Source organism: Rhipicephalus sanguineus, chromosome 5 (genome assembly GCF_013339695.2).
Source record: "Rhipicephalus sanguineus isolate Rsan-2018 chromosome 5, BIME_Rsan_1.4, whole genome shotgun sequence".
Taxonomy (NCBI): Eukaryota; Metazoa; Arthropoda; class Arachnida; order Ixodida; family Ixodidae; genus Rhipicephalus; species Rhipicephalus sanguineus.
In genome coordinates this window covers 74,654,312-74,666,917 of record NC_051180.1, presented here as the reverse complement: position 1 = coordinate 74,666,917, position 12,606 = coordinate 74,654,312, and the positions used below count along the sequence as shown (strand labels likewise).

The 12,606-nt window shown below is 45.4% G+C and overlaps 1 protein-coding gene across 1 annotated transcript in view; it reads right to left on the bottom strand.

Moving 5' to 3' along the window:
* LOC119394721 (uncharacterized) overlaps positions 1–12,606 on the bottom strand; it is a 76,749-nt gene that overhangs the window by 8,486 nt on the left and 55,657 nt on the right. The window contains exon 3 of the mRNA XM_037662032.1: positions 4,347–4,571. Within this exon, the coding sequence (XP_037517960.1) occupies positions 4,347–4,571 (225 nt within the window). The remainder of the gene's footprint in view (positions 1–4,346; positions 4,572–12,606) is intronic.

Sequence of the window (12,606 nt, the reverse complement as noted above, 5' to 3'; positions counted from 1 at the left end):
CTTGTAATGGGTTGGAAGCTTTAAACGGCTCACCAGTTACGTAATTCGCATTATGTGACGCCCGGTCGCTATTTCACTCTCCCACTATGCAATATAACATACGTTGACGTGAGAAAGAGAGACAGAGAGAAGGGGGAAGAACTTTATTGAGACCCTGAGGAAATGGATGATGGGCTCATGGGATTCCTTGGCAACCAATGCAAGTGCACTTGCGAGGAACCCACTACGCTATAACTCATCATAATTTCTGTGAAGTAGGGAAACAGCCACTATGCCATTTTTCGTCATTCAAAGGAGAGCCGTGGTACCCGCTAAAAACATGTAAGCCATTATGCGCCTTCTTGGTGCTGTGCCTGATGTCGATGAAGAATTATGGAAGAGTTAGTTAGTTAAATCGGTTTTTATGGCGCAAAAGCAGCTAAGGCTATGTTGCGCCAGTCTCGAGGTATTTATTAATCGGCAGTGATATGATGCAGTTTTATAGCTTACTTAAAAAGTCACCTTCTTTAAGAAAGTTTAGCACGTCTGACAACGGTACTAGAGGATGATCTCCTAGAAGCAGAGTTGGATGTAGAGGTATGTGTTGTTTGTATAATTTGCTGAAATATTTTTGTCTCTGCGTTTCAACGTCGGGGCATGCGATTAGGATGTGTGTGAGTGTTAACGGTTGTTGGCATTTTTCACATGTTGGTTGTTCTTCTTTTGTGAGTAGAAAGTTGTGTGTCAGGTGTGTGTGGCCAATACGGAGTCTGCATAAAATGACCTCAACAAAGCGTTCTTGATGACGACAGGTCTTCCATTCTCCAAGTACAGGCTTAACTAGATGGAGCTTGTTGTTTGTGTATGAGTCCCACTGTTGCTGCCATTTTCCTAACAGTGCTCGACGAATTGTTGTTTGGCTGTCTTTCAGCGGGATTTTTATTTTTGTAAGTGCTTTGTGTACTGCGAGAGAGGCGTATTCATCTGCTTTTTCGTTGCCCGGTATACCAACATGGCTTGGCACCCAGCAGAAACGGATAGAAACTTCTTCGCTATTTAAAAACACCATGTTTAAAATGTCGCCAAGTAATGGCTCACACTCGGACTTAACATGCAGGGCTTTCAGTGCACTTAACGAATCGGTGTATATGATTGCTTTCTTGTATTTACCAGCGATGATTTTCCGGACTGCTTCATATAAGCCGTAAACTTCAGCAGTGAAAATGGAAATACACTGAGGTACTCTCACACTTAGGGCACTTTCCCCAGCCACGATCCCAATACCCACATGGTTTTTTGTTTTCGAGCCATCTGTGTAATATTCGGCGTAATCCCTATATTTATCCTGAAGAGCACGAAATTCTTGGATTAGGTGTTCTGATGGTGTGTCTCTTTTCTTTAGATGGCTTAATGACAGATCGCAGAGCTGTGTCAAGTCGAACCATGGCGGTAGTCTTGGTGGTTTTTTCGCGACATTTAGTGCCTCTTCAGGGATGGCATACCTGCGACAACACTCTTCGAAACGTAGGATAAGTGGCTTAATTGAGTCTGGTTTGTTTAGGTAGTGTAGGCGTGACTTGCACTTTGTGGCAATGTCGTAGCAGATGTGTTGAGGGGATGACCTTATTCTTAAAACATAGGACATGGTTAGTAATGTTCGTCGATCACACAAAGAAGGCTCGTTGCAGTCTACGTACAGACTTTGCACGGGCGATGTTCTGTAAGCGCCATTAGATAAACGCAGACCAAGATTGTGCACAGGGTCTAGACGACTTATGTATGAATCTCGTGCTGAGCCATAAACAACGCAACCGTAATCTAAGATGCTACGCACAACGGAACGGTAAATACGCAGCAGACATAGACGATCGGAGCCCCAGTGCTTATGGGATAATACTTTGAGGAGGTTGAGTGCTTTGTTTGCCTTGGTTTTCAGTGTGTTTATGTGTGCCAGAAAGTTAAGTTTTCGGTCAAATGTAATTCCTAGAAATTTATATTCTTGTTTTACCTGCATTTCGATGTTGTTTAGTTTGAGAACTGGGTCAGGGAATACTCCTCTTTTTTGTGTAAAGAGGCCAGCGGTAGTTTTTTGTGTCGAAAAGCGAAAACCATTTTGGTCGGCCCATTTCGTAAGCTTATTGATTGTCATTTGAAGCTGTCTCTCACAGGATGAAAGACTGGAGGCACGACAGGCGATTTGAAGATCGTCGACGTATACGGAGTGCATTATTGTGGGTGGTATGGCCTTGTTGATTGAATTCATTTTCACTATGAAAAGAGTGGTGCTGAGGATACAACCTTGCGGTACACCATTTTCCTGGGCGAATGTTCGTGATAACACTGTGCCCAAACGTACTTGGAATGTTCGATTTGTCAAGAAATCGGCCAGGCAATTAAGCATTTTCCCACGAATTCCCAAACTTGCGAGGTCAAGTAAGATTCCGTGTCTCCACATTGTATCATAAGCCTTTTCTAAATCGAAAAAAACCGCCATACAGTGCTGCTTATACAGAAATGCCTCTCGTATGTGATGTTCCAGTCGGACAAGGTGGTCAGTGGTCGAGCAATCCTTCCTGTACCCACACTGATGCATGTCTATTAAGTTTCTGGAGTAGAGTATGAATGTCAGTCTGATATTTATGATGCTTTCATATGTTTTTGCCAGGCAGCTTGTTAGGGCAATCGGTCTGTAGCTGCTGGGAGATGTGGGGGATTTTCCAGATTTTAGAAATGGCACGACTATTGCATTTTTCCACTGTTCTGGCATTATTCCAGATTCCCAAATTCTATTGAAGAATTTCAAAAGGGCCTCTGTCGATGCCGGAGATAGGTGTGCCAACATTGCATAGTGAATACGATCAGGGCCTACTGCCGTTTGTTTACCATTAAGGAGGACACTGTTTAATTCCTGTAATGTTATTGGGCAATTATAAGCTTCGTTTGAGTTATCTGTAATTGGCAGTCTCTGTTTCTCCGCAGTCTGTTTGTATTTCAGAAACGTGTCGGAGTAATTCGCTGAGCTAGAAACGTTGTAAAAGTGTACACCTAGAATGTCTGCTTGTTCTTGTAATGTTGTTTGTGTGCCCGGGCTCGTAAGTATGGGTATAGTGTACGGTGAGTAGTCTCCCCTGAACTTTCTTACCTTGTCCCACAATATTTTGGATGTGACTGAACTATTGATCCCAGATATATAGTTTTGCCAGGATGATTTCTCTGCCTGCCTACGGATGTATCACGCCTTGGCTTTGGCCTGTTTAAAACTTACGAGGTTTGTGTAAGTAGGGTACCTTCTCAGGACACCCCAGGCCCTATTCTGAAGTTTCTTTGCATCGGTACATTCCGGAGTCCACCAGGTCTTTAACTTCTTCCGTACTTTATTTGAGGATTGGGGTATGGATTTTTCAGCGGCTGCAACAAGAATTGCGGTGAACTTGTCATTTATCTCATTGATATTAAGGTTTGATGAGAAGACCTGTTCCAGATTCGCATTTTCTTTGAACCGAGGCCAGTCCGCGCGTTGTACTAGCCAGCGACGTGGTTTAGTAGGAATGGTGGGTAAGTTTGATGTTAGGTTGATGATCGCAGGTAAATGATCGCTTCCATAAGAGGTGTCAAGAACTTCCCAGTTAAAATCGGTAAAAAGAGACGGTGAACACAACGCTAAATCCAGGCAACTGAATTTTTGAGAGCTGGGTGAACAATAGGTCGGTGAGCTTGTGTTTAAAAGACAAATGTTGTTTGATAGAATAAAATCTTCAATGATTTGCCCCCCTCTTGTCTGTTTTTTCGCTGCCCCATAGAGTACAATGAGCATTAAAATCTCCGACTAAAACGAAAGGCTTTGGCAGTTGTGCTGTGAGGCCGTGCAGTTCGAGGGCAGTGATATGTTGATGAGGAGGAACATACAGTGAACAGATGGAGATGGTTTTGTGCGCTAAAACAGTGACAGCCACGCCTCCAGAGAGGTGTTTAATTTAATGTATCGGGTAGGGGTGCCGCCTTGTACAACTATGGCGACTCCTCCCGATAGGCGGCTAGAGTGTTCGCGGTCTTTCCGGACAACAGTGAATCCTTTAAGGAAGTGGGTGTTTTTCGCACCTAGATTTGTTTCTTGTAAACATATAGCGACTGGTGAAAACTTGTTGATGATGTCCTTGATGTGACCCAAATTGTGTATCAGCCCTCTACAGTTCCAGTGCACAATAAAAACCATGATAGAATAAAATTAAGCAAATATACACGTATAGATTGTTCGGTTGATTAAACGAATGATGGGTGACATTATATACAAATTCAACAGGTGGTGTTGCCCTAAGTTACAGAGCCCTTTCCGGGCCCTGTAATGCGGGCTTTCTCTTTTTTCGCACGCTCCAAAGAGCTGCGCCGTTCCTTTGGCGTCTGAGACGCCGGGGGAGTGTTAGTTGTATCCATCACCTCTTCCGAGGTGGTGGGTAGTGCCCGCTCAGCAGGCACGTTCGTGGCAGCTTCTGGCCTAACTGCGCTTGCAGTGGCCTGGGGTCCGGCACGCTCGCGAGTCTGCTGGCCCTCTTTGGGAGGTGGCGGAGCAGCACAGGCTACTCCAGCCGGGGGCGCTGTTGGAGCGACCGCAGTCACACTCCGTGCGACTTTTGCGGGCGCCGGAAGACGTGGCGCGGCGCCCCGGCGCGTCACATCGGCGAAGGAAGGACTTGACTGATCATGGAGTGAGAACCGTTTACGTGCCTCTTGGAAGGACAGATTGAATTTGACTTTGAGCTCTAGGATTTGTTTTTCTTTTTTCCACGAGGGGCACGATCGCGAGTAGGCAGGATGGTCTCCTTCACAGTTTGCACAACGGGGTGCTGAAGAGCAAGTTTCCGATGAGTGCTCGTTGGAAGAACATTTTGCGCAAGTAGCTCGTCCTCTGCAGCTTTGCGATCCATGTCCAAAGCGCTGGCATTTGAAACACGGGGATTTGGTCCGTAGGGCCTGACACGGAGCTTACAGTAACCGGTTTCGATGGATTCAGGTAGTTCGCTTGTTCCGAAGGTGATAATTATGTGTTTCGTTGGGATTTCTTTGTCGTCTCGCCGTATTACTATTCTTTGGACCTTGACTACGTTCTGGTCCTGCCAGCCTTCCAATAATTCACTTTCAGAGAGTTCGAGAAGGTCATCGTCAGAGATGACCCCGCGCACTGTATTCATGGACCTGTGTGGGCCTACTGAAACTGGGACGTCCCCAAATGCTACTAGCTTGGATAGGTTGTCATATTGAAGCTTATCGCGAACTTCCAGAAGGAGGTCGCCGCTTCCCATCTTAGTTACATTATAGCCTGGGCCTATTGCTTCCGTCAGAGTTTTCGACACTAGAAAGGGTGAGATTGCTCGGACTGTCTTGTTTTCTTTCTGGCTATGCACAACATGGTACTTGGGGAAGGACTGCTTTGGTTTGGATAGTGTGAAAGATTCTTCGGTGCGCCACCTTTTCAGGCGGCGATTAGGTAGTGCGGGAAAAAAGTTGGCCATACGGATAGTGCAAAGTTCGGCGGCGATGGTGGCCACCCACCACCGAGCCCAACAAGGGGACGCTACAAGGTAGTAACTTGAGGTCGCCAGCCATGCATCGCCGCTATAACCATATATAACCTCCCGAGGTAGGGTAACTACACAAGGTTAACCCTTGCCGCCAGGAAGATCGGAAATAAATACAAGGGAGGAGTAGACAGGAAAGATATAAAGTGAGAGGGAAAGACGAAGATGAGGGGAGAGAGAGACAGGAAGAGGCGACTGCCGATTTCGCCTGGGTGGGCCAGCCCAGGGGTGCCGCCTACGTGAAGCCGGGGCCAAAGGGATGTGTTGCCTCTGTCGGGGGGCCTTAAAGGTCCAATCACCCGGCGTCGGCTCAATCCCCAGGATCCCCTTTTCCCCGGACACGGCAAAGCCACGCACGGCTAGGCGTGGGAGGAGGTCGAAACCCCCCCGTTAGCTCGGGTCCGTGGTGTCGCTACACACCAAACGCCTGCTTGCGCAGACGCCCCTGCGGGGGAATTATGGAAGAGCCCTTTGTTGTGGGTTGGAAGCATCCAACAGCCCACTCGTTGCGCAATTCGCATTGTGTGACACCTGGTTACAGAATTCGCGCTGTGTGGTGCGTGGTTGTTATTTCACTCTTCTACCACTCTAAATTACATATGTTAATGTGGTTCCCTCTGGAAATGAAGCCTGTATAGCGTCTTCTTGCAAGGCAGTTCCAAGCACCGGCATGGCTCTGAGGTACAACACTGGGCTCCCACGCAGAGGGCCCAGGTTCGAACCCCGTTCCATCCTGAAAATTTTTTCTTATTTCGTTTTTTTTTTCTTATTTCGAGCGATAGTGGTTACGGACACCGGCGGCGGCGGCGGACACCTACGGCGCCAAAAAAAACGCCAGGCCTGCGCTGAAACCGCAGCACAGTCACAGCGAAAGCTGGAAGAGCGGCGTTTCTACAGTCCGTTGTATCCGCTCTTGGGGCTACTAATACAAGTACACTAGCATGGTACCCACTACGCCATAAATCACAATTTTTTTGAAGTTGGGAAGCTACTACTAAGCCATTATTCGTCATTCTGCGGAGAAGCGAGTAATGGGTTGGAAGCTTTGAACGGCCCACCAGTTATGTAATTTGCATTGGGTGACGCCCGGTCACTATTTCCCTCTCCCGCCATGCTGTAAATATACGTTGACGTGAGATAGTGGGGGGGGCGAAGAACTTTATTGAGACCCCGAGGAAAGCCATGCTGTATAACATACGTTGACGTGGTAGAGAGGGGGGGCGAAGAACTTTATTGAGACCCCGAGGAAATGGATCATGCGCTTATGGGCTTCCTTGGCAACTAATACAAGTGCACTTGCGAGGAACCCACTACGCTATAAATCATTGCAATTTTTGAGAAGCAAGGAAGCAGGCACTATGCCATTTTTCGTCATTCTACGGAAAACCGTGGTACCTGCTAAACGCATGTAAGGCATTATGCACACTTTGTTGATGCTGTGCCTGATGACGATGAAGAGTAATGGCGGAGCTCTTTGTAATGGGTTGGAAGCATTCAACAACCTACTCGTTGCGCAATTCGGATTGTGTGACGCCTGTTAGAGAATTCGCGTTGTACGACGCTTGGTGCTTATTTTACTCTTCTAGCACGCTATATTGCATATGCTAATGTGGTTCCTTCCCGACATGAAGCCTGTATAGGACCCTTTTCGCAAAGCAGTCTCAAGCACCAGCATGGCTCAGAGGTTGAATACTGGGCTCCCGCGCAGAGGGCCCAGGTTCGAACCTCATTCCATCCTGGAATTTTTTTCTTATTTCGTTTTTTTTCTTATTTCGAGCGATACTGGTTACGGACACCGGCGGCGGACAACTACGGCACCAAAAACGGCCGGTGAAATGATCTCATAACAGCTTTCGCTGTAAAACGGCCGTTGAAATGATCTCATAACAGCTTTCGCTGTAAAACTGATTCACAATGTCGCATTGAACCTGTCAGTGTCCTTTGGAGAGACCTAGCCTTTGGAGAATGAGCTAGAAGTAGGCTTCGGTTTGCCTACTCTGCTGCTATTATTTACTGAAGAAACAGGCTCTTAAGCTAATACTGTTTTATAAGTATAATATCGGTGTTTCACAAAGCAGTGCTAATCGCGATTAAACCCGACAGAGATCAAATTTCTCACCGGTGATTGGCTCCCTGCTGCAGCTTGCATAAGAGAGCCAATCACGATCGAGAAATTCGATCCGGATCAGGCCCAATCGCGATCAAAAGTGACCGTGTGACACCGGCATAAGCTTTATGTATGACACAGCGAACTGCATGTACGCAGGCGCAGAATGACAGTGAGTTGAGTGGTAAGTGTTGAGAAAGTCGCAGGGTAGTACACCAAGCTAACGAATGTCGAAAGCGTCAAGTATACGAAACCGTGCATAGGAAGCATTAGGTTATATAGACTATCCTTATGTATATGGCTCTGAAGAAATACAGCACTGATGCCTAAAAGATTTCCTTCGCCGAGAATCACTCACGATATAAATGGTGATGCATCAATACACGTATAATGCTTTTACACATATATTGCTCTTATTCTGGCCATCTTGTGCCGAAACATATTTTGACATACCTGAGCTTTACATAATTCTCCCGGTTTCTAGTGAAGAAGCGCCCTGTAGTATCTCATCTCTCATTCGCTGGGTGAAAATTGAGCGACCAGCTTTAAAAAAAAAAAGAAGAAAGAAAAACGAGAAGCGAAAGTAAATGCAAATCGATGCCTCATAAATTAGATGTACATTAGTTATTTTTTCATGATATCCTTAATGCACACATACCAATGATTTCAAAAGCTTCATATTAGTAACTAAGAGCCAAGTGACACGTTTTAAGCTCGCGCACGCCTCGAATATTCTGCGAAGCGTACAGCAGCGAAAGCCGCGTCAGAGAAGGATAGTCAACATGCCTATAACACTGCCGCGGCTAAAAGTGAGAGAGTACACAAAGATTTTGTTCTACAGTTCTCTTACATCAGGCTGTTCCAGAATAATTCAATTTAGGAATAGCCCGCAGCAAAAGAAACACATGTGATCAGAAGAAAGCGTGGCTGTTTACCTTCCCGATATGAAGCATAGGAACTAAGCGGCACATCTCTACTCTGTATTTAGTGTATGTTGGAGGCGTACACGTCGCTGTTAAATATGTCAGTAGCTATAAATAACTGGGCAAGCAAGCACATAAGCATTCAATACAGAAAACATGATGCCCAAATCGCTCGTTCGCTATTACATGCCACAACTATAGCACATGTTCACTAATTGTGTTGGCTAAAAGATATGTGCCGTGTGTTTTGTTGCCTATAATAGGACGACGTTTGTTTGCTTCCCGATTTTTTAGATTTCCTTAACTAAAAAAAAGAACCATGCGTAAAAAGAAATAGAAGAAACAACTAACGGCAAGGAATAATTGTTTATCGGTTTTATTTATACGAGTACCTTAGGGGCCCAAAAAGGGCATCGCATAGGGGGGGATACAAGTGTGAGTAGAAAAGGGGTGTGACCATATACAGGTGAAAATGAACACGGAAACCGCAAAATAATAACATATCTTCAGAGTTATACAAATTTTGTATCATCATTTTCGTCAAGCAATGAACACAGCTGCGTAAGATAAACTGTAATGCATGAAGCACAATCCAGAGGAGGAGAAAAAAGCCCAAAAAACATACACAAGGCAAAGCACAACTGTAATGATGATGTTGCGTTATACAGTTTTAATGTGGAAGATGTGTTTTTACGAAATATGCGGATACGTTTTTACGAAATGCGGATACATTGTTCTGCAGCTGCATGATTTCACTACCACATCACTGGAGAAACTCTTATAGCGTTATTTAAGAGTCAGGATAATTCGTAGTCTTCTTCGACATTCCAATTTCGCCGATTGGTTTACATCCTTCATTAGGTTCATGGGCTGCTGAGTACAAGCAAACCTAAAAATCGGGGCACGGACCTTTCCTGATTAATGGTCATGGCTCCTCGATTTCTTCTGGCCGAAAGACACGACGCATGCGAAAGCAGGACATCCGGCTCGCTCGCTGAAGCTATTGCACAAGGCATCCAGTTAAACCCGCGATTGAGCCTCAATAAAACACTCAGTGCGCATTAGAGCTAATCTCGCTCGAAACGACCAATATCCCACATTCTTGTCCTGGACTCTAAAGCACGTCCTTGCAGCACTTGTAACGTGGCTTTTGCTCGTTGAGAACGAGAAAAAAACGCAGAAGATAAGGCACACGATCCTGCTATGAAGGCTCGTGGAGGACGCCAAGGGCCGCGTTGCCGAGGTAATCGCGCCTGACCGCGGGACGAGAATGTTTTGAAATGCCTAGAAACGGCTTGACGCACTAATTCCTTAAAAGGTTATATGTTGCACAACCACTCTGTCTCACGCAGGGGATAATTAAAGTGCACGCAGACATTCAGTACTGTACGAAGGCAAATAAGTCGTCCCTGTATACAGGGACGACTTATCTGCTGTAGTAAATCAATACTGATGACGTCACTGGAGTAAATGAGATAGCGCAAATAATGGGTTGATAATTGTCGCCGATTATATTTACAGTGAGCGCCCAATTGTTCCAGGTTATCTGTGAGCAAAACAAAGCTGGGAAGTCGGTTTAATGAAGCTGTAGAACGAGAGTGTCTACAGTCTGCATAAAATTCAGAATCTGCATCATTGTAGGCGCAACCAAGCTGTCAAAACTGTTGCACAGGCGACATAATATTCGTTTGGATTCTACAGAGAAACTTTTGTTTTCATAAAACCGCTAACGAAGGGAAATGCTCTGAATTTAAAGTGTGAAAATTTCATAATCCTATGTTCAGATACATATACAACTTGAATAAAACTTAGTGGTCATTTTAAAAACAAGATCATTTGTGAGATATATGTGCCGCCCCTCGGCAAGGAAGGAAGGAAAACACGAGAAAAAGAAAGGCAGGGATATTAACCAGTTTAGCGTAAGAGGTATGCTACCCTTCACAAGAGAAAGGATTGCAGAAGTTTGAAAGAAGAGCAAAAAAAGAGAGAAAGAGAGGGGAACACACACATACACACAATGTCGGCAGAGAGCAAAAAACGCACGTTGGACGTGCTACCACATAGCAGGGTTTATGGGTGCTTAAAAAAATACCGAACAAAGGTATTCAAGTATTTTAAGGTGCAAGACAACTCCGAAGCAAAGCGCTGAAACGGCTTTTGTCGTTCTTGTCGGATTGAGATGTAAACCAATAGTGAACCGGCCAATTTCCGAGATATAAAAAGAAGTCGACAGCCGAATACAAAGAACTATAAAGCGCAAAAAGAAAATCGCGATTTTTTTTTCTAGATAGAAGGTAGAACTAATGTCTGCTTATACGAAGACTACGCGGATTTCATTGTTTTCTTTTTTGAGGTTTATGTTCCCTTAGCAAAATACCCTGCCCACTTTTATCGATGAAGCCGTTACACAAGCTAGGAAGGTGCCCGTTAAGCTGGTTTAAAAAAGAACTTTTCTGCCGTCAAATATTGTGCGGCTTTCTGGGAGTTCAAAAGGGAAAGCCAGTGCACTCATAGTAGTTCAGATGGTAGAGGCCTTCGGGAGTCGCACTCAGCTCTCAACAATTGCATATGACAGCTGGTCTCTAAACAGCCACAGTTCCTACTACTTCCTTTCGCAGAGCAATGTTCTGAGAAAATATGTCACGTCGGTTACAGAATCCATCCTGTCAGCGCCTCAAGCGAAGTGTGGCTGCGGTCTTCGCGGGTGCGTGTCTCCGAAGGCAGCGATGCATTTCAGTGAAGTTACACAAAAAAGAGACAACGCCGTTTCTCCTACACAAATGCAACAGCAATAAAGCTATTTTTCCGTTTAAAGGACAATGCTGTTTACGCTAGGAGCAAGTGGGTTTGCCTAAGTGCGGGAACGAAGGCGTTGAGAAGGGCCTAAGGTAGCGTCTTCAAATTGGAAAGCGACTTATGAGAACACGGGTTGACAAACACTTTTAGCCGATTTACCTGCCCACATTTTGCAGGTGCAATTTGTGCCCCTGATGCCCAGTAAGTTAAACTGATGACGAAAACTGTATGCACCGTATGTGTTGCCGATCACAGAATGGAACTGGGTATGATTGAAGACTGACTTGAGAGTGACGTGAATGGAATCATGCATTACACCCGTGATATCACACGGTTTTGACACATGCAAAGCGGTTGGTAATGCTTCCAAATGGTCTATTAGATGTGACAAATGTGCGCAGTTGGGAGGAAGAACGTTTTCTATGTATAAGACAAACATGTAATTATGATATTCACATGACGACGCTCACAACGTAAGATGCGATACAGAGATGCAAAAAAAAGAAAATCTTCTTTTTGCATGCATAATGCGCTCCCCCCTCCCCTCAGCACCTTTCAACGTAATTCAGGCATTAGCACAAATAATCACATTGACGGCGAAATCAAGGCGAGACACAGCGCTATTTTTTATTTTTACTCCAAAGCGTTCTTTTTGTGGAAGGACACTGGAGAATTCACAGCGCTCGTGCTAACATTTGGGGTACACCATGCAAGATCATCCACACCTTTCGAGACGCAACGTTTGGCATCAGCCTCTGAGGCACTGTTGTCTACACGTCTCACCAACGATAAGAGCTCCTGTTGCGACATGCTTGGCTGTACGGCGAACTTAGGACCATGGCTGAGAACTTTGTTTACGAGGGGGAAGGAAGACGGAAGTGAATCTCTGTGGAACACATCTTGCATGTCTCTGTGCCTTTCTAGACTCTTCATTGCAGTTGTGGGGTCTATCACCCCGTACATGGCGGTTATGGGTGTACAACCTCACGAGTAGACATTGTACGAGCTCTCATATACCTAGCACTATAAACAATCAACTACTTCTGTGACGACACGTTTCACTTTCGTGTTATACCAATTCCTATGACGGAGGGATCAACCAACCATCTGTTTTGTGAGTCGCTTGACCCTCGTAAACCTCTATCGCTATTGTGGAGAACGGTACGAGGTCTGCGCGCAAAACTCATTCAGCGGTCCCCATACAAGGCACTAGCTTTCTCTCTCTCCC